The sequence below is a fragment of the Drosophila montana genome, unplaced genomic scaffold, assembly GCF_035044405.1.
Source record: "Drosophila montana isolate Dmon_TW-CO22-7 unplaced genomic scaffold, ASM3504440v1 contig_3510_1, whole genome shotgun sequence".
NCBI lineage: Eukaryota > Metazoa > Arthropoda > Insecta > Diptera > Drosophilidae > Drosophila > Drosophila montana.
Genome location: NW_026998389.1, coordinates 35,751 through 58,341, shown reverse-complemented (window position 1 = coordinate 58,341; position 22,591 = coordinate 35,751). Strand labels below are relative to the sequence as shown.

The 22,591-nt window shown below is 37.9% G+C and overlaps 3 protein-coding genes across 3 annotated transcripts; 2 read left to right on the top strand and 1 right to left on the bottom strand.

Moving 5' to 3' along the window:
- The first annotated feature begins 12,329 nt into the window (after positions 1-12,329).
- Lip2 (Lipase 2) lies at positions 12,330-17,882 on the top strand. Its single transcript, XM_064691999.1, has 6 exons — positions 12,330-12,431; positions 12,508-12,685; positions 12,743-13,011; positions 13,076-13,225; positions 16,581-16,709; positions 16,768-17,882. Exons 1-6 carry the CDS (start codon positions 12,330-12,332, stop codon positions 17,176-17,178), a joined length of 1,239 nt encoding a protein of 412 aa, XP_064548069.1. The 3' UTR covers positions 17,179-17,882.
- On the bottom strand, positions 14,099-15,454 carry LOC135435090 (aminomethyltransferase, mitochondrial). The gene is made up of 2 exons (XM_064691992.1): positions 14,947-15,454; positions 14,099-14,883 (listed from the first exon to the last, which is right to left on the bottom strand). Exons 1-2 carry the CDS (start codon positions 15,424-15,426, stop codon positions 14,119-14,121), a joined length of 1,245 nt encoding a protein of 414 aa, XP_064548062.1. The 5' UTR covers positions 15,427-15,454; the 3' UTR covers positions 14,099-14,118.
- A 1,651-nt stretch (positions 17,883-19,533) lies between the features above and the next one.
- On the top strand, positions 19,534-22,158 carry Lip1 (Lipase 1). The gene is made up of 5 exons (XM_064691988.1): positions 19,534-19,957; positions 20,053-20,230; positions 20,312-20,667; positions 21,469-21,606; positions 21,665-22,158. The coding sequence occupies exons 1-5, from the start codon at positions 19,766-19,768 to the stop codon at positions 22,118-22,120; spliced, it is 1,320 nt and encodes a 439-aa protein (XP_064548058.1). The 5' UTR covers positions 19,534-19,765; the 3' UTR covers positions 22,121-22,158.
- Positions 22,159-22,591: the final 433 nt, after the last annotated feature.

Below are 22,591 nucleotides of genomic sequence, written 5' to 3'. Positions count from 1 at the left end.
TGCAAATCTCTGCACACAATTTACTTACTTGTAAAAAACACAAGTTGTTACATAAAAAATAATCTTTTTTTTTTTGAAAATTAACAAACTATATTTCGTTCCGGTTGAGCTAGAGAGAACATTCCTGATTAAAATTCGAAAAAATTTGGATTTTTTATCTGATGTAACCACCGAAAAAAACTTCTAAATAGCATTCCGTAAAAATATCACATATGAAGATTGTGAAAACTTACGAAACTAAAATTCTACAATTTGAAAATATGCAAACTTTAATGTAGAAGTCAATAGTTGCTTACCGTCATGTATTTCGGTCGACAGAGCCTCTTAACACACACATTCTCTCACACGCATGCAAGAGTATTTACCCACACACTCGCTGGTGGCAAGAGTCCATTGCAATGGCCCTTCACTAGCTGCAATATAATAATATTGAAACTGTTAATGAAGTTAGCCAAGCTTGGAAATGGTTGTAACCGGCGGCAATGTGCTGCATTGATCAATAGACAGCATGAAAAACGAGCAGTAGCATGCATTTAGCCACACAAATACAGATACAGATACAGCGACAGCAGATACGCTTATGTCTACAGCAGCTAGCTGCAGATACAGATACATTTGCATCAAAGTGGCAGCAACTTGAAAAATGCAACAACAGCAGCAGCAACGATGCCACCAAACACAAACTCGATTTGTGCACGGTAATTAAAATTTAATCATTGGACATTAGTATTCACACACACACATACACACCCCACTCACACATACACACACACATCCAGACAAAACACTCTTTCAGATACCCATTCAGGTTGCTATGAGTGATGCGTTTTGTGGGCTGAGCCGATGGGGCATCGATACCGTTGCACAGCTTAGCCAAATGAATGTGTGGCCCACCCATGAAGGAGCTGTTGTTGGGGGGTGTGGCAAAGGGCGGCAGATGAGCTCACAGGTTTTTGGCTCGTTTTGTGCACTTTTGTGCTGCATACTTGGGGGTCGATTTAGCTATCTGCGTGGCATGTAAATGTGCTTATTCCCATCGACATAAATGTTCGACATTTGTTTTGGGGCTTGGCATCGCATTCCGGTTGGTTGAACGCGCATTTGTTGGTTGCGTTTGTGGTTTAATTCTTGCGATTCGCTTTCAACGGATTTGTGGTAATGACGTGCAATTAATTTGGGTTTTAATACATGAAGCTGCTAAAATAATAGCGAATAATTATAGTCGATAGCAAAGCCTATGCTGTAAATGAAGGATCAAACATGTATAAATATAAAGAAAAATATAAATATATATTCGTATAGCATATTTTCTATTATCTTTATCATATTTAATTTCCTCTCTTAATTAGTGTTTAATTATTTGGTAGTTTTAATTGGAAAATATGCAACTTCTTCCCATGAGTATTTATTCAGTTTAGCCTTGTTCCGATCAAAACTTCCCATAGATCTTGGAAGATAAATTAAAAATCGTTCGAAATAAATGCCAAATATTTTTTTAACAAGAGCTCTCACAAAATACACTTTAATTCCACATGCAAAAATGTAGTTTGTTAGTCCTTTCAGTCAGAAGCTTAAGTTATAGTTGAAAATTCAAGCAAAGGAGCTAAGTTTTTGATAGACCCCTGAAATACCTTGATTATGCCCAACTATGTTAAGCATAGCAGTTAAATGTTTTTGGCGAAGTTTCGTTGTCTTTAAAAACTAAAAATAGATTTCTCTTACTTTCACTTCAAAGAAAACTTCCTTCCCCCATATAAAGTTTTCGCATAATTTCAATGTTGGTAAAGGCTGGCTTGGCTGGGCAATGGCCAGCATTATTTGAGATAACTTCGGCGAATGTTTCAAAAGTGCAGTATTAAGTTTTTATGTTTTTAAGAGCAGTTTAAGATTCATTTTTGATTATTCTCCTATTGCACATATCCTTCCTTTGACTTAAGTCTTAAATCTTGGGGGCTTATTACAAATTTCAAAACTGTTTACTTTCATAATTTCATTCATTTCATATTTCATTTCGGCCGGCTCTTAAAATACTTTTATTAATAATAAGAAATAAAAAAGTATTAAAAATATTACTAATAATTACAACTATGTATTTGTTAAAACATTTTTATTTCGAGTTATATAAAATCGAGTTTCACTATGGACAGTGTCATTTCTGTCTGAATTAAAATTATCAGCCATTTCGGGTAAGTTTCACAGTTTTTTTTAATTTTTATTTTTTTTTGCATGTTGCAAATGAAATATAAAAAATACACAAATTGTATACCTAATGTATTGAAACAGGTAGAGTATAAGTTAATTAGAGCCAAGTTAATTTACTTCAGCATGCATTTTGGACTTGTTATTGATGACGTTAGTGAAAGCCCAAAATATATACGTAATTGCCAACATGATTATATTGAACTCTACAAAGTATCTTCTTGTTTGCACTAAGTATTTGCAAATGTTATGTTGTGCGTAATATTTGTGTATGCTTTGACCAGCACTTCGATTAGCTTTTGCTGCCATGTTTTACACAACATTAACTTGGCTTATTTATTAAACACGTGCGTCTCTGCCCTTCGATACAGTTGTGCAAATTGCACACATACACACACATTAGCTCGCACTGTCGGTGTGTTACATGCCACATAAAAGCTGAAGCTCTACGTGTGCATACAAAATGGCAACCCGGTCCTGGCGCCGACTGGCCAGCCTGACTCTCCGACTGACCCGTTGTTTGTGGCCTCAATAAATCAACCGGAATTAAGTCATCAATAATGAAAAGACATAAAGCAGGCAACTGAGCGCAAGTTGGAACCAAATTGAACTGGGCCAGCACAAAAAATAAAAATAAAAAATACGTTTAACGTCGTTGAAGGGTTCCATAAAAGTAGATGGCTGTTGGCATAGCAAAAATGTTAGCTCATAAGTGATTTCTGGCTGGATATATGGATTGGATATGTCTGACAGACTGGCTGGTGATCTACGCGAAGCCCAATTCGTATGAGTTAAGAAGCTGGGACATTCCACCCGCAAGTGTGTTGTGTTTCACACTTATTGGCAAATCCATTCCCCCTTGGCACAAATGGTGGTCCATTTTGAAAGATCTTCAGGAAAATTCATTTGAAAAACGCTTCACATTCTTCGCAGAATCCAAGAATATGCGATTCAAATATTTGTTTTGGGAGAAGTTTTAAATTTTGTCCGATTGGCTTTAAACTTGCTTATAAAGCCCTAACTAAGAATTTGAAGAATGCGTGCTTCAGCGACTTTGGAAATTTTACCCTTAACTGTGGTAGATTGGCGGAAAACTGTTGTATGAAAGTTTTTTGTTTACCATTGGATAGGCTTCAAAATCAATTTCAAAGATCTTTGTGAGGAAATTAGGTGATACTTTTTTTCGTGAAATTCCCCGCTCTTGTATGGAAAATGCGGATCAAAGGTTGAATGAACGAACGTTTATTTTTCGACTTCAAGACTCTCACCACAAGATCACTGAATCAAAATTTTTGTTCTTTATTGAATGAAAACATCTATGTAAAATAAAACTTTTGGAGTTGAGTTCAAGATGGTACGGTTAACTAATAATTAAAACTGTTATGTATAAAGTTTAAAGCAGAAAACTTGCCATGGGCAAGACCGGGAAATACCCGCTTGTATTTATGTCTATGCTATATATATTATTATATGATATTAAGAAGAAGCTTTTTTTATTGACCAGATGTCATTTTTAGCGTAAGCTGATATTTATATAGGGTATTTTAGTTTCAACAAATTGATCGCGACTTAGGCAAAGGTATCCACCGAATACATTGCGCTGGTTTCAAACACAAACGGAAAATGGCCCGTGCAGTCACAATCATGATATCCGAAATTGCAATTTAAGAAATCGGCATATGCTACACATTCCTGACGATTAAGGTCCGGTTGATTTGTGCACCACCTGATGTAATATAAGGGAGCACCATTTTTGGCGAGAACAAAAATGCGATTGGTGCCAAGGGCATCAGCACCGATCCAGACGGAATCCATCCAATTGTTTTTGAATGGTACACTCAAATTTTTAAGATATTCCGTTAAAACAGTTCTTTCCAGATTATTATCGAATACCAATAGATGGGCATTCAGAGCGCGACATTTGCGATCGGCATCAAACCATGTTACCTGACGATTCGGAAAAGATACATAATTCAGGAATAAATCTTGGTTTGAGCTTATGAGCTTACCGATGCGTGAAAAATCCGTAGGACAAACGTTTGCACATGTATAAAGGAAAACACAGGAAAGACTGCAAATGCTGAGAGCTTGACTTGTCCATCTTTGCATGGTGAACTGTCTGTGAAAGGCACTGTACGCTATATTTATACCCGAAAGGGTTCCATCCTTAGTTGATATCAGCTGTGTAAATATGAAATTTAAATATCATTATAAAATATTTACTTTGGCTATTTGAGGAGTGCAACAGCACTGGGAGAAATGATACCGATTTTGGAAAAGTTCTTGAAATTTCCGTATTAGAATAAGTTCCACATTGTGAGATAAAATTCTTACAATATTTTTAAAAGAAATTCATTAGTTTAAAGTAGAAGTTCTACATTTCAGCAGTATTTCTTGCTGTGTAGTAAACAGATATATGGAATCAAATGAATATTTGTTTACATTATTAAATCATAGCATAACCAATTCAAGTCATTTGCACTGATGACCCATGTGCTAAATACTGTCCGTTCACGGACTCGTGGAAAAAGTCGTTAAATATAGTCGTAACTCCAACTGTATGCTAGTTCCTAATAATAAACTTTAGAGGAAATTTAAAACACTTTTTAAATGTCTGCCTTGGCGGATATATATCGAAAGTATCGATGCTTTTATAGTACTTAGGGAAATTTTACTGGCGTGAGTGCAGCAGAAATATCTCTGTATAACTCCAACTGTAAGCTAGTTCTAATTTATAACTATTAAAAATCTTAACTAAGCCATGCGTGTAGAATTGTACGTTTTTTTCGCAATTGACCTTATTTGAACTACGAATTAATGTTATTAGATTATTATTCTTACTAGCTGGTTAAATTTTGAGTTAAAAATCATATTTAGTTGATAATTTTGTATCGTTGCACTTTTTAAAGCATTAAGGGTGTGCACAACCAAGTTTTTAAAAAGAGTACTCAGAATCGGGTGTATTATTTAGTTATCTGAATTGGTTTTTTAATCACAACCAATGTCACAAGCAGTTGTTAGCAATAACATATGCCTATAATAACAATTTCCCCAAAGTTAATTTAAATAAACAGTTGAATAAGTTTATTTTTTGTTGCTGGTTATGAAACCCGGATTGGCAACAGTAGACGGCAATCAAGTGAGGCTAGAATTAATTGTACATCGCGATTGCGAAATATGCAAATTAATGATTCAAGAAATGTGAGTACATTAATTAATTGTAAACCTGTGCGAAATACGAGTCTCCAATTGTTTAACTCAATTGATGCAGGGTTTTTTTTTTCCAAGTTTGTTAATAAGTATTTTGTATCTTATATCTGCAAGAATATATACAGCGCGATGTAGTGAAGGGCGAGCACTGGGACAAGCCCAATGAATTGCTTGAATCCGTTTGCAAAGTCATCACGTTTCATACATCAAGCTCCCATCAAATGTCTTTTTAAAACCTAAGTCACATAGCATCTGATAAAGCCAAAATTCTCACCACAAATATAATTAAAAGTGTTATTACTCTCAGTTACTTATTATTCTTGTGCCTTGCGTGTGAATGGCATATTATGGGTTTTTAATTAGAACGCCAACTGAACAACAGAGTAATTCCAGCTGTGATTTCTGATTGACGCAATCTCTGCCTTCAGCAATGATGACTCATCGTTGTGGATGTCCAATTTCTTGACTTTGATCAAGATAAATTCGCAGACTTTGCGGACTGCGCATCTTCTGCTTTTTATACCCTGTATAAACAAACGTGGGCTGGAGAGAATATACAGTGTATGCTATAAATAAATAATTCAATGTATATACATATGTGATCAATCAACATCAACAGGAATGTTAATATTTTTTTTGATTATTAATTATTATTTATTTCTATAATTTTTGTGAATGAAATATTATATATGCATTAAAAATTTGTATGGGATAAAAGCTGCAATCTTTAGACATAGCTTTAATATTTGTGTTAAACATTATTTATTAATTTATTAACTTTCTGTTGTTACAAGTAAGAGTAGAACCACTTAAGAATTAACTTATATTAATACACTCAATTGTTAACATTAGCATTATACATTTCTATTATTCCTGTTTGTAATGGATTTGGCTAAAATGCTATTTTGTGTAAATTGCTTGTGTTTCGGATATAAACAACCATTAATTTTTTCATAAAATTTCTTTAAAATAGGTTTTAAAAATACACAATTAAAACTACCTAAAGTCCAAGTACAGAGAATGTGGTAGTCGCGTCCACTTAGCTAGCGCATTCTAACTTGAGTTGTTTTTTTTTACACACCGCTGAAAGACAAATTCATAAATATTTTAATTAAAATCGAGTGATTGTCGACAACATTGTTCTAAGTAAAAAGTTTTTTTTCAAAGTTGCAACTTTGCTGACATTAACAGCGATGCGGAAACGGGTCTACCAGTACGAGTACCACGAGTACAACGTCATCAGAAACGCATAACATTCCAAAAAGCATCGAAAGGAAAACAGCGTGGAAAGCAGTAGCAAAGTTTTTGGCGCAAGTTCAGCGAAAGTTTTGCAGCATTGTGAAAAGCTGCAAAGAGGAATTCAACTAATTCCATTATGCATACAACAAGCAAAAGAAGAAGAACCCGACGAAAGAAAAAAAATTGGAATTTTCAAAATGTTAAACAAAAATGTGAAAACTTTGCCCTTGTTGAGGCCAGCGAATGCTGAGAATTTTCTTGTTAAGTCTTTAAGTTTGCATGAAAATTGCTCCTTGTGTTTATTTCAAATGCGCACATAATTCGACAGGACACCTCGTGACCAGCGTTGAGCCCATCGCTAATGCCCATTAAGCTCAGAGTCAATATTTGTGTCGGCTGTTTACCATTAGCTCGAGTGATGAATGTCAAAAGTGTGGCCAATCGATGTTAACCGAGCTGAGTGCTTCGCATTAACAGCCGTCTAGTGTTGGCAAATATGTAAGCTTAACTCGAACAACATTTTAAGTTTCCTTAACATTAATCTAACATACACATCTTTACCGCCTGTTAAGTGGTTCTCATTATAAATGCAATTAACAACAACTGAATTCAGTTATTGTTAGTTTATTTTTTTGTAGCCTCATTAAAATGGTGTTTTAATGGTTGTTATTAAATATTCCAGCATTCCTTTGTATATTTTTATAATGTGTGCATATTGTAATAAGATATTTCGAGACCTTTCAACATGATGTACGAACAAGTTCTCATTCGACAAAAACTGTTGACATTTGTTGTTGACTATACATTTGATTTGAGACAGCCAAGGAAAGTTTTCTAAACAGCCTTACCAAATAACCTACCTTTCTAGCTGAATTTAGTATATTTTCTTCGTTATGTATGCTACCCCTTGAAAAGTTCTATTTGTACCAAAATGAAATCATTAAGCGGCATTTACTGTCAACAAATGGCACGCAAACATTTCAAAAGCAATCACATCAAACCATAGGAAATAATAAAAAATCATATAGGCGGAAAACCAACTGCCGCCCATCCCAACCGTCTCCATTGCCGTAAAAAAGCAAGCACCCCAACAAGTTGTCGACTTGCCGTGCAATTGAGTTGAAAGACAAACAAAGCGTGAGCTTTGCATGCCTACCTATCGAGCGTAAGTGGGGGTTAAGGGGGGATTGTTGTCTTTGTCTGTGCTTTGCTGTGGGGTTGCTGTGTGGCCACAATAAACGCTGCGATTCATTCAGTCACTCAGTCAGTTCCTCAATTACATTGATTCCGTGCATTTGGCTCACGGTTTGTTTGCATTTTTGTCAGTCAAGTTTTCCTTTGTACACCCTTTAGTTGAACGTTGGGATCTGTGACCTTCTACGATTATATTCTTGATCAAGCGAGTTCCCTTCACTTTATCCGTCTATTGGTCTGCATGTATGTGTTGGGAATGTTAAGAATTCCCAAATTCCTACAATAAATTAGTATGCACATAAAGAATATATTTTCTTAATTCATTTAATATTTAGTCGTTAAGGGAATTGGAGTTATTTAAATAAACAAATATTTACGGAATAACAAATCCTTAAATATATGATTTATCGATAACTATCTAAAATCATCGATGTTCACACTAGGCAATAATCGATTAAATTCATTAACTAATTTTTGTTGTACATTTCTGGAAAAGACTTTTCGATTTCAGGGATTATCATTGATAAAGTCAGAGAATTTTAGGGTGGAGGAGCTTATCGAATATGTAGTTATTTTAAATGTTATTTTACCGATTGTCTCATACAGATATTTAAACAGGGTATTCTCCATACAAGCACTGCCGTCCATTGTAATCATTCTTGTTATTTTTGTCACCCGGCTGCGGAAACGGAAACGTCGTCATCGCCATTGTCAGCGGTGACAACTCCGAGAGACGGACGGCATGCCTTGGAACATTTTGATTTCTCTCTGTCTCGCTGTCTCTTATTTAATAACACAAAGTGTCTCTGTTTCTCATTTCTTTTCTTTTCACTTGATACATTGTGAAGGTATTCGTCTACCTTTTATTATTTTTGACTGTTTACTGCGCTTTAACAACAATAGCAACAACAGCAACAACAAATGGCACTGATTGACTTTGGCTGTGCACAATTTTCGTTATTATTTTTTATTTCATGTGGTTTTAGCTCCTGTTTTGTGCCTTTCTTTCGTTCGCTGAACTTGTTTACTTCTATTTTATTTACTTTGACGTAATGTTTTTCCTATCAAGCGCTTAACATCGAAATTATTGTTGTTTTGTTGTTGCTGGCACTCGTTTCACCTTTGTAGAGCTATTGACATTACGTTTTCGGCGTCAATCAAATGCCAAACAAAAAAGTTACATTTTTGGCCATTTTTATTTGGCTCATGTTTTATGAGGCGTTAAAAATGTCATTACCGTGTGCAGTAATCAGAAATAGATAAATAATGTTACATTTTTCTAAAAGATATTCATGCATGATGTAATGATAATTGACTAATGCATTATTTGTCCATGAAGTGCGATTATAAAGATTGCCAATCAGTTGGTTCAAGTTTTAAAAACATCTGCCTTTCCAATGGCTGAGTTAATTGCAAATTTGTTAATTTTCAAAATTAAAATATTCAAGAAATTAAAAAATGCCTTTGCCCTGCTGCATAAGAAATATCTAATAACAATCCAACTTACCGTAGATTTTACTATATATTCAATCAGGGACAAAAATACTTTGAGCAGCTTCGAGTTGCATGATTTGTAATATTTATGAGTTGGGTAGAGTTCTTGTCCGCATTTAAAAAATTACTATTTCTTTGTAGTAAGTAAACAACAATTTGTCGTTACGATTCGCAATAAGTTTAAGCCTCGAACGTTTACCATACGTTCTGGAAATATTTTACATATTTACATTTTAAGCTTTAAACTGTTATAAAAGGTTTTTTATTTTTTCAAATTCCTATACGTTTTATTACATTTGACCAAAGATTTAAAAAATGTTTTTATTAATTATTTTAAAAGCTTACATAAACATTTTTCCGCTCAGTCTCTTATTGATATGATGGAAGTACTCGGAATTGAATTGCAATTAAATAAAACTTAATATAAAGCTTAAATAAAATAGATTAAATTAAACTGCAGCCCACATTATGTATACGGAAACGTTTTACAATTAAGCCCTGGACGATGAGCCTATCGTACACAGAGTTATACGAGTACTCGTACATGCATTCATAAAAAAAAAGAATGGGAAAAGGGCGTCTGCTGCATCGGGGGAAAATATGAAAATCAACGCAAACACGAAGCACTCAGAGGCAGTCGCCAATTGCAAATGCATATTTGCTTATCGCCAGGGAGATAACAATTGACTGCACAGAGAAAAAAATCGCTGTGAACTTTATTAAAATTATGAAAAACCAAAAAATGAACGATAAAAAGTAAATGTAAAGAAGCTGCTGCGCGCCAAAAGCAAACGCCAAATTAAATGGGATACAAAAATATGATGAATGCGGGGGAGCAAAAATTGTGGAATGGCAACAGACCTGGCTGTGGCAACAAAGGACACGCAATGCCCGCCGTCGCACTGGCCGCCGCACAAAAGGGTCCTTGTGGCGGCATATGCTGGACAGAAGTACGAGCAGAAGCAGTAGCGGGAGCGGTAGTGGTAGCAGGAGATGGAGCCGGAGCCGGAGCAGCTGCCTCCTGTGCAGGCAACAGGATGCAAAAGTGCAGTCGATTAACGGAAGCCCCGAGTGCGAGTCCTTTCCCTGCATCTGTGACTGACTACGCTTTGTAGTGGGGCATGCGGGTGGGCGTGTCCTGTCTGCTGGCATATGCATTTTTATTAAATTTAATAAAGCTGCAATTAAACAATTTACTTTTGTTGCATTTGTCGCACCAAACGAAATCTGAAATTAATTTCGTTGTGGTTACTGCCACACGAGAAGTGAAAAAAAATATGTGAGTAAGCTCTTGCCGGGCGTGCCCGACTAAGAGATACCCTGAACCCTGGCTGTCCTTACAAATAAATGGCATTGTTTACACATTTACTCAAGCACAGATATTGCTTGCAGCTCTATTTTTTCTAACCCTAGTCAAAAACCTTTGGAAATTCGTTTTTGAATAGCTTCGGTGTTTATTGTCCGATCTTCATGAAATATTTTGGGGCATTGATGACCCATCCCAATGTGTATAATTACCAAAGTTCAAGTTCAAGGCGTTAACAACGTAAATGATTTAAAAAGTGTTTGATTTTGGGGGGAAATGGGCTAGGCGCCCCAAAAGTGAGATATTCTAACTTGAAATACTTTCATATCCAGCTCTTAAAATATCCGTTTTATGCTTTAAAAAAAGCGGTATTTATGGATAATATGAATATAATCGAATATATTATTGGGATAATTATCAGTTTGTTCGTAAATATATATGATATTTATAGCTTCTGTAATGACAAAGATGAATTGACTCTGCTTTGGTTGAAGATGCTGCCTTCTGACTGTTACATACATTTGCACAAAACCATAATACCCTATTTAGCCATTTTTAGAGGGCTTAGGGTATAAAAACGAGTAAACATTTTGTGGTAACAAATGTCTCGACTGACCAATGCTCTGTTTTAAGTGTAACAGCGGTAGCCAAAAGCTTATTCGTGTTAATTTTCATCTGTCAAGGATTTATATTTATATCCAAGGGCTGCAGTTATCATGGCGAAAAACGCGACTACCTTTTATGAGACGGGTTGCTCAGTTGATATACTCTTTTTTCATTACTCCGAAAATTGTATAAAAATGCGAAAATTTATTAAGTGGTGGCCAGAGTAGCGAAGTGAGCATTTGAGGGAAATAAAATGAGTTGTCAGCAGTTTAAATGCTGCCGTTTTGTAAGACAAAATCCGAATAGCAAATTAAACAATTACACTGTAGAGTCGGTATTTAGAATTCGGAATTTTAAATAGTGCGAAGAAGTCAAGCTAACAGCTAAACGCCTTGAAATTAAGTTTAGCAAACTTTTGAAAAAGAAACAAAAATGGACTATATATAAATGTGCATAATATTGAACTTGCATTAAATTAGTGGTATGTAATTTATTTTTAGATATATATATTCATCCTATATTCATATCGATCGTGGCTTGTTACTCTGTGCTGTACTATATATTCCTATATTAAGCCAAAGACCCTTTAAAAGACGCACAAATTACTTAAATTATAAAAATTATTCTTTGAGGCTGCAAAAACGGTCAGATCTAGCTAGGCTAATTCATTTCCTTGTACTTAATATACATTTTCCATTAAAAGTCAAAGTCATACAATTAAAATAAAAACTAAAAATTAAAAGAAATTTTTATAAATTTTTTTTTTAACTTTTAATCGCTTTTTTAAATAAAGCGGAGCTCGAAATACAACTTAAAATATAAAGTTTTCTCAACAAAAATATATTTTAAATGCAGGCTAAAATAGAACACATCATGAAATGTAATTGAATATCTATCGGGCAAAAATATAGCTTGCACCTCAATATCAACTCTCTAAACGTGACAGGTGCTAAAGACTATGTCGTGTTTGTTGGCCTGTGTCACGGGTTGGTGAAGCGCAAAGATTATCAACTGGTGGGCAATTAGGTAGCGCATACGACAAGGGTCGAGTGCAAAAACAGAGCCCAGTTGAGGTAGTAAAATGTGTGAATTTGGCAGGTTGACGCGCTGCATCGTTGGGTCCGTGGTCATTGTCATTAGCCTAACCTGGGCCCAGTCGGGAGAGCGTAAGAAATGGACAACGGTAAGCGGCGCGTTTTGGTGTGTGTGGAGATTAATTGAGTCTAGGCTAAAGGAGACTTGTCCGCTAATGCTTGCAGCTGGACTGGCTGCAGCAGCTGAACTACAGCCACGAGCTGCACAACGTGACCAGCTCCGATGGCTACCAGCTGCAGCTGCAGCGATTGCCGCGCATTGGTGCGCGACCCGTGCTGCTGGTGCATGGACTGCTGGGCTCCTCCCTGGGCTGGCTGTGCCTGGGACCCGGCAAGAGTTTGGGTAAGCATTGGAGCTCATTGTATGCCTCATTTGTAGCAATGGTTGTGTTTGGAGCAGCCTTTCAGCTGCATCAGCGCAACTACGATGTGTGGCTGGCGAATCTGCGTGGCGCCTCGCCCTATGGCAGACATCACCTCGAGCTGACCGATGTCATGCCAGAGTTTTGGCGCTATAGCTTTCACGAGCACGGCGCCTACGATTTGCCCGCCATAATTGACCACATTGTGGAGCATACAAAGCGGGAGGCGGCGCAGCATGTTGATGTGGAGCAGAGCGAGACACAGGCGCAGCAAGCACATCAAGTACTTCTGATTGGACACTCGCAGGTGAGCATATCCGCGTATGCCATCAGACTCAACCCAAAACGTTGTTGATTCATGTTTACTTCAGGCTTTTAATGCATTTTTGGTGCTCTGCTCGCTGCATCCGCGTTTCAATCAACACATCCTCCTCATGCAGGCAATGGCGCCCCTGGCCCGACTGCATCGCCAGGTGCGCTTCGATGCTGCACAGGTGCGAGCCATAATGAAGTTTGTCAAGGTAATTACCATATCTGAAAAGTGACATATTACTTGGTATGGGAAGTCAAAATTAGGGTGCGATTTGGGTTGAAACGAATGTATTTACCTCAGATTATCAATTTTCGGTAGCTCAATTCACAGTTATAATCGCGCCTAAAGGCTCGGTTCATGTATCATGTTTTTCACCAATAAATGGATCGTAATGTCGATTGCGTCCGTTTTAGTTTGGGCGATCCCTAGTTTGACACCTTGTATATAATTTTTTTTGACTTAAGTCAATGAAGAATTCTTCCTCAGATTAAGTAATTCTTAATGGGCGCTTCACTTGGAAGTGAGTATTTGAATTTTAACAAATCAACGGCTTTCCTCCATTCACGAACCAAAAGATTATTTATAACCCATTCCAAAAGAAGCTTCAAAGTATTTAAGCTTAAAGTTTCTAAGGGGCTTGCTCGACGTTTGTCACTTCTGTGAATTTCTAAAAATATCTTATGAAAAATAAAAGATCGCGGCAGTCAAAGACAATTAAACTGGTCCAATCGGATTCGAAACATAACTAAATGAATTATTTGTACGGCAAGAGGACTTACATCCATATTTTAGGAATGTTGAAGTCAGTAAAGTAAACTCCCATTCTGCGACTGAAATCTTAAAAGGTGATCTTGGCTTACTAGAATTGTTTAAAGTTGATATCCCATATTCCAATGGCCTGTAAGATACATATACGTTTGGTATGTAAAGCGATTTCTTATGGGGAGCAACTCTTCATTCTTTTCACATAACCTTTTGGTTTTGGAATCGGACTTGTTTTACTTAATGTCTCTTAGGATGTACTCAAAAGTATTCAGAACCGATTGCATAGCTAGTGGAAAGCAGAAGTAACACTTGAGCATTTAACTTTAGAAACATATTTTATTGCTTGGGCTTATTGTAGTAGTTGGCCTTAACAAAGGGCATTCGAGTTATTTCCGCCTCGTAGAATTTGTCGCGCACCTTTAGCTCCACCCGGTTGCCGGGCTTCTTAAGCTGCTCTGCCACGTAGCCCATGGCAATGTTGCGGCCAGTGCTGGGGCTGGGGCAGCCGCTGGTCAACTGACCCACCTGCTTGCCACCACTGAAGATGGCAACACCTGCGCGTGCGGGTGGTGCCTTGGCGCCCAGCATTTGCAGTCCAACGCGACGCCGCTGGACACCCTCCTTCAGCTGCTGGAGAATTGTCTGAGCGCCAGGAAAGTCGGATGCGGTGCGTCGCCGCTTGGCCACCAGCCAGGCGAGTGCTGCCTCCACGGGCGTGGTCTGTGCATCGATGTCGCTGCCATAGAGGCACAAGCCCGCCTCCAGGCGCAGTGAGTCGCGTGCGCCCAGGCCAGCCAGCTTTAGTTGGCCAGCAGCGAGCAGAGCCTCGGTAAGTGTTTCCGCCTGAGCAGAGGGCACAGAGACCTCGACACCATCCTCGCCCGTGTAGCCGCAGCGCGTGATGCGCACATTGCTAATCCCCGCCAGCTCAAAGACGCCCGAGCGCATGAAGTAGAGCTGTTCCAGGGCTTTGGCTTTTGGCTGTGGCAGCAGCTTGGACAGCTCCTGGGCTGCCTGCGGGCCCTGCACTGCGATAAGGGATTGATGTGCCGGACTTAAGAACTCAATGGAGACATCTTTGCCTTGGGACTTGAAGTTGGACTGCAAGGTAGATGATAATTATCAGTATTGCATCAGCAGGTTGGCTACCCTGGATTTATTCACCACAGCGGCTGTCATGATCTGCATGTCCTGTTGCTTCATCGCCGCATTAGAGACCACATAGAGCTCCTTCTCGCTGACCTTGTTCACGATCAGATCGTCCAGAATGCCGCCCTGCTCGTTGGTAAAGACTGTCAGGCTGCCGCTGCCCGCGGACATGTCCAGAATGTCAGCTGTGCAAATGGATTCCAGACAAGCGGCCGCATCCTTGCCCCGCACATAGGTCTGCAGCATGTGCGACACATCGAATATGGAGCCCACTCGCCGTGTGTACAGGTGGGAGGCGATGATGCTCTGGTCGGAGTACTGCACGGGCAGCGCATAACCACCAAAGTTCACAATCTTGCCGCCTTTGCGCACATGGAAATCATAAAGTGCTGTGCGCTCGCCATCCCCACCTGTGCTAGAGGAGGCGTGGCGTAATCTTTGCCAGCCCAAAGGCAGAACCTTTTGCGCTTGCAGTCGGCTGTTTAGCTTCAACATCTTTGCAAGACTAAAGAATCGAGTATATGGACCAAACCATGCGGGCAGCTGATAAGCCTCTTGACATCATGGAGAGCGGCTGCGGGCAGACTTGGAGACAAAACGAATGTGTAAAAGATTAGCTCTAATCTCGGCGGGGTTCAAAACTAGCTGATAACCCCCCACAGAGCGCCGATCGAGAGTTCAATCAGCTGTGCTCAGCTGAGAGCAATTGATGCTTTCATCGAGAGCGAGCGCAGAGGGTATATTTTAAGCGAGAGTAGTTTTTGATTTGTATTTGGGATCATTTCAATCGATTATTCAAGATTAACAACATTTTATAGTCACAGACATATGGTATAGAAGACAGTTTTATTGCATATATTTGAGCCGAAAATTAAATATTTTCTTTTAAGTTTAGCTTATAATACGGCTGGATGCAGGGGAGTAAAGCTAAAAAAGGTCAAACTGGAAAAGGAAGTAATATTTATAAACTTTTCTAAACCTTCTTAACATAGTTTGTGTAGCTCTCATTCTTCTTTTAGATCCTATGAAGCTGGCTATATAGACACTTTATAAAATATAAAGATATATGTTTAAATATTATGTCAATATTGTAATTATATATATAAACGGTTGTAAACGAACGATACAATTAAATATTGGATATGTACTCACATAAAGGCAATATAATTTTGTAGCTTTCTACAACTTGGCAGGAATATAATGAAATAATTCTACAAATAACAATTTAAATGAAAATATTTATGCCACTGTTTAAATTAAATTTTCTTACTTTTTTCATATTTCTTGTAAATTGTGCATAGCATTTGACATTGGGAAATAATTGTTTGGCAAACACACTAAAATACCTAGACTATATTTTTCTGTTATGCTGTTGCCCTAGACTTTTCTTATTGAGGCTAAATTATTCATTTTTATTTTAATTTTTGGCCTAGACTTTTGAAAACAAACAAGAAAATCAGCTGTTTGTGTAAAGTTAAAATAATATAAAATAAAAAGATAAAATATAATAAAGATATTAATAATCCCTGTCTACAAATAATGGTCTAATCTATTTTAAGAATAAACAAGCTAGTATACGTATATAAATTGATCAGAAAAAATTTGGGTAGGTTTTAATTAACATTCTTGTCCTATTTAATTGTTTACAGAAACGCGAAAAGGCCAAAAAATATGAACTATTTCCACCTGGCGAGCTGCGTAAGTTGTGTTCTAAAAAGCGGGAGCTCTGTGAATACTATACCAAAAACTTAGCGGGCAGTGCATTGAGCAATAAAAAGGTAAATCATTGCTTAACTCAAAGAATCGTTTTATTAAGTAATCCACAATATCTTTCAGCTTCTTGATATCTTTGGCTATGAGCATCTGCTGCAGGGTGGCTCTGCACGGGAAGTGCGACATTTGCAGCAGATTTGGAAATCGGGTGATTTCATTTCGTACGACTATGGACCGATTGATAATATGCAGATCTATCATGGTATCGAGGCAATTAACTATAATATCAGCCAGATCAGTGTGCCCATCATTCTGTACTTTGGGGAAACGGATGCAATTGCCACGCCCGAGGGCGTGCATGGCATCTATGCCAGAATGTTGAACTCGGTGCGCAGCGTGCGGCGCATTGCATCCGCGAAGTTCAATCATTTTGATTTCTTGCTCGCCGGCGAAGTCAAAACTCTGGTTAACGACAAGCTGATCGAGCTAATGGAAAAGTTTCTCGAAGGCAAATTGCCGTACATAATCGAATGAGGCGTCAGCTTCGGTGGTGCTAAGTAATTGGCTCCCCAAGCTGTCATCAAAGGCGTCCATTGAGGCTCATTAAAAGCGCGAGCCAAGCGAAATGTGTTTTATTTGCCTTGGCAACCGGCCAAATGTCCAAATTTTCAAATGGCCGAGTGGCAATTATGTAATCGGTGTTCGTCTTTGGCCAAACCATAAAAAAAAATCAAATAAAAAACTGAATACTATAAGCAACAACAACAAAATGTGACAAATTGTCGTCTGGGCCCAACACTTTTACTTTCTTTTGATTGCCCACTCAAAAGGCAAGCGGACAAAAATGTTGTTTGTTTTTTTTCTCCCCACGTGTTGTTGTCTTTGTTTCTGGCCACCGCCTAAGCGTTTGACCCACAATAGACGATGCCGCAGCGCCAACAACGGTGGCTTAGCCAAAAAGGTTATTAAGCCAATTCGCTTGAAACTTGGCCAAAAGCATGAATAAACACTCAGCCAAAATTTAAATATATTTCTTAATCACAAGTCAGATACTCTAACTATTTGGCAAAAATCAACGCATGCTTTTTGAAGCTGTAAGAAACTTTTTGTTACTTTGTTAAATTTTCAATTAAAACCAAATGTTGTGATTTATTGCAAATATTGTTTAAACTAATTTAAAATGTGTTTTTTAGCTTTATATACCTTGTTTTAATATGACTCGACCGACACACTCATTGTTTATATGCTTATTATTTTTTGTAAAAAAACATTATATACTAAATTTAAAATGATTCAGACTCCATTTGGCAAAGGGCTTAGTTGTTTTTGTTTAAAAATGTTTGAACTTTCACATTGCCTATTATAAAAAATGAAACAAAATAACTTAAGAAGACATCTTCAATTTGAAACGTATTATAACATAAAAATTGTTGTTTATATAAAGAGTTTTTGACATTTAAGTCATAACATTAGGAAATTAATAAATTCCAAATAATAATTTAAGTAAGCATTTCGTATGCGCTGGAATAATATTTGATTATAAATATTTATTTCTTTCTTTTACAATTTTGCAATCCGAATAATTTTTTTATGTTTTACATTTGTTAACTTATTTTCTTCAAATTTTTGTTAGTGTCGATTTTTTTTTAAATTGTTCAATGTTTGTTAAGTGTGTAATTATTAGGTATTCGACTCGTTACTTGTTTTTTATAGATCGTCAATGGAAAACTTTTCTTGCCTCAGCAAATAGACACAATTACTCGCTCTTACCACATAACAAAGGTAATCAGTGCAATGCGACCTACATAAATGCTGGCATAGACTTAATTGATATACAAACCCATCGAAGCTTTACTGTAGTTGAATTTCGTGTGTAGTTCTTTATCGATAGCAACGCCCAACGCATCCCAATACGTCTTTCGCTTCCCTTTCTCTCGCTGTCTCTCTCACTTTAATTAACTGTCCCAAAACATTTCATTTCCAAGTGATCAAAGCGAATGGCATAAACTAATAGATACTCTGTATTCAGTAAAAGTTTAACTTATGCGTGCATTTTAAATACTTATGAGTATATAAGTAAAATGTTTGCTCGTACTTTTAATACTTGGATATACTCCAAATAATATTCAAATATACCTTCATTTAGTAATGTGTATGATCTGCAAACCGTATATATAACTACTATACTATTATTTTTTTGTTAATATTTGTTTATTAGTATACTTATATAATGTAATATATAAGTATATAAATACTTATATAATACGTATATATATTTAACTATTTAAATTGTGTTGTATGTAGTTCTCAAATATGCTCTGCCGTAAAATTCTAAAAAAAATGTACAGATCAGAATTTTATGATATTTAACAGATATATAAATATTTACATGAAATACATAAATATGTTGATTATGGCGGTTGTTATAAGAACTGCGAACAGGTTTTGAGACGAACCAATATGATTATTTTTACCATGAACCGAATCCAAAACCAAACCAGTTGCTGAAAAAAAAAAAAAACAGATAAAATGGTTAGTTTGAAAACAATTATTTTTTGAGAAAGACTCAGCCCCAATGCATAAATAGCTTCGGATCCAATCAGGTTCACGAACCGAACCTAACCACTGATCCCTTTTTTGGGTCTTAGTCCTAATTGTTATTAATTTGTTTTGAAACAACCGACTTTAAGCTAAGCCCATTTATTTATAGAAATATGAATATCAAAGTTAGCCACTTTAGTTGGCTTTACCCCTTTCAATCACATGTTCGGTACAGGGTATAATTGGAGCTTAAACGCAAAAGGTAAACCTCATAAAATAAAAACAAAAACACGTCATTACGCATATTGTTATTATGATTGTTGTTGTTATTGTTGTTGTTATTGTCATTGGCCTTGTTGTTGTTGCTGCTGATCGAAAGTTTTCGGCATTCTTTGTAAGCGCGGAAGTTCGTAACGCGTCGCCGGGTTTTCGGTTTCAGTTTCAGTTGAGGCCGCGACGTGCAGCGCTCAAGTTGACCAACAAGTGAAGAGGCAAACAAAACCAAAGTATCCAAAATTAAAGCCGAATTTCACTTTATGCTTTTCGGGATCAAATCAAGTGAAGGTTCCATTTGATAATAATGCAGCGTCGCTTATTGTTTGCATTGGGCTTGTGCCTGCTCATCAGTAGGACGCAGGCGCAGCTCATTGGCGGCGAGGAGGATGAGGAGGAAGAAGAAGAGGAGGAGGAGGAGGAGGAGAGCATCGAAGATGAGACGCCCGAGGAGAAGCTGCAGCGCAAAAACATCAAGCAAGACTCAAACCTAAGTGTGGTACGAAGATTAATGACCCGGAGCAATCCGGTCAATCCGGGCAACCGGCCAACACCCTGACATCAACTGCAACAATTTACACATTTCATCAACAGGATAAATTAATTGCCAAGTACGGCTACCAGGCGGAAGTGCATCATGTGACCACAGACGATGGCTACATTCTAACAATGCATCGCATACGGAATTCGGGCGCCCAGCCCTTTCTGCTCCAGCATGGACTCGTTGATAGCTCGGCGGGCTTCGTTGTCATGGGCCCCAATGTGAGTCTGGGTGAGTGTGTTGTCTGCTTCATGTGCGTGATTAATGGCTAGCCAAGTGATTACCATCGTCTCTGCCCTCGCCATTCTGTAGCCTACTTGCTGGCCGACCACCACTATGACGTTTGGCTGGGCAATGCGCGTGGCAATCGCTACTCGAGAAATCACACAACCCTCGATCCGGATGCATCCAAATTCTGGGACTTCAGTTGGCATGAAATTGGCATGTACGATCTGCCAGCGATGATTGATCATGTGCTCAAGGTAACTGGATATAAGAAGCTGCAATATGCTGGCCATTCCCAGGGCTGCACGGCCTTCTTTGTGATGTGCTCGATGCGACCGGCGTACAACGAGAAGATCATCTCCATGCAAGCCATGGCACCCGCTGTCTATGCCAAAGAAACCGAAGATCATCCCTATATACGTGCCATGAGCTTGTATTTCAATGTGAGTCTATGAACATTCAGGAAGTTTTACTTGGAGTTTTTTTTAAAGTTTTGGATTTTTTGCTGGAAAACACAATCTTTCAAGTCAGAGGCTTTTTTTTTTGTAGAAAATTGATGCAGCTTTGTGTTTCCATTTTAAGTACATATGTTAACTGTTATGACTTGTCTAAAACAAATATTCAGGGCAATTTTTTGTTTTCTCTTTAGTTTATTAATGTAGCCAACACTGTTGGATAGATTTGTCATCTTTACTGTGCCAAGCACTCATAATATTTTAGTTTTTTTCATTTTACTAAGTATACCAAATTTGTGGATATTTTCGATTGTTCGTACCAAGTTTGGTCACTCTAGCTTTTAAATTTAAGAAGATTTAACTTTTAGCGAATTCCCACACGTCACGTGTAGGTAGCTATACAATTTTAATTTCTTATCTGACGCGGGTACACAAGAGTATATAGTCCAAGTTTCAATATTACAAAAGCATTGTTATGAACAGATTGTCGAACAATAAGACGGGCACTGCACAAACCCTATATATGCCTCTCATTTTTTCCCCAAATGATTTTTAAGTGCATGCTTAGTTTTTGATTCACAACAATTTTGTAAGGAAATACAAAAAAAATATTTGGAAGCTTAGTTAAATCCTTTTTTGTACTAATCCATTTTTTAAAATTTAATTTTTATGTTTTTTAATAAATATATGTATCGTAGAGAATAAATTTCAGCCAACAAATAACACTTTAAAAATGTAAAAACAGCTTGCAGACTGACTTGTAATATTTCTAAATTCTTCTAATTCCAGAGTCTGGTGGGCAGCTCCATAACAGAGATGTTCAATGGTGAATTTCGATTTCTTTGTCGCATGACCGAAGAAACGGAGCGACTTTGCATTGAAGCCGTCTTTGGCATCGTTGGACGCAATTGGAACGAGTTCAACAGGGTAAGCAGCAGTGTAATAGCCCGAATGACAAACTGCTAAACTCTCTCTGAAATTTTAGAAAATGTTTCCCGTTGTTTTGGGCCACTATCCCGCAGGCGTGGCTGCCAAGCAAGTCAAGCACTTTATACAAATTATCAAAAGTGGCCGCTTCGCTCCCTATAGCTACAGCTCGAACAAGAATATGGTCTTGTACAGGGAGCATGTCCCGCCGCGTTACAATCTGAGCCTGGTGACGGTGCCGACATTTGTGTACTATTCGACCAACGATCTGTTGTGTCATCCGCACGATGTGGAGGCCATGTGCGAGGATTTGGGCAATGTGACGGGCAAGTATCTGGTGCCGCTAAAGGAGTTCAATCACATGGACTTCCTCTGGGCGGTCGATGTGCGAAAGCTTGTCTACAACCGTATGCTGCAAGTGCTGGGCAAGCAGCCACAGGCCAAGGGTATTGAAGGCGAGGCCAAGGGTCTAAGGATACGAGGTCGAGCAATTGGCCAAAATGCGGCCAGATAGCATTTCGTAATATATAATATTTATTTATTTATTTGGCTTTTATTTATTTGCCTTTGTTGTGTAGCTTTAAATATAGAATAGATATTTGCATACAACTGTACGATTTTAAATATGCAGCAGCCGTGCGGGGGTGGCAAGCACTGGCTCGACCGGAAACGGAAGTCAAATGTTGTTTCTTTTGGCTGACAATGACTTGGCCCAGAAACTGTAGCAGATTTTTCAAGCAGCAACAGCAGCAGCAGCAGCACTGGCAACAACGAGTACATGCATTTCTAAGCAGATTTCCTCGAGGAAAATTTCTATTTTCTTATGCACATGCCATTTTCTCAACAGCTGCTGTTGCTGTTCCAGCTGCTGTTGTGGTTGTTGGTGTTGCGGTTGTTGTTTTGTGAGTGACTTCCCAGAGCTGCTTATGCTTTCAGGCCACCAACTCTTGACATTTGCATTTCAGTTTACCCGGCCATCCAAATA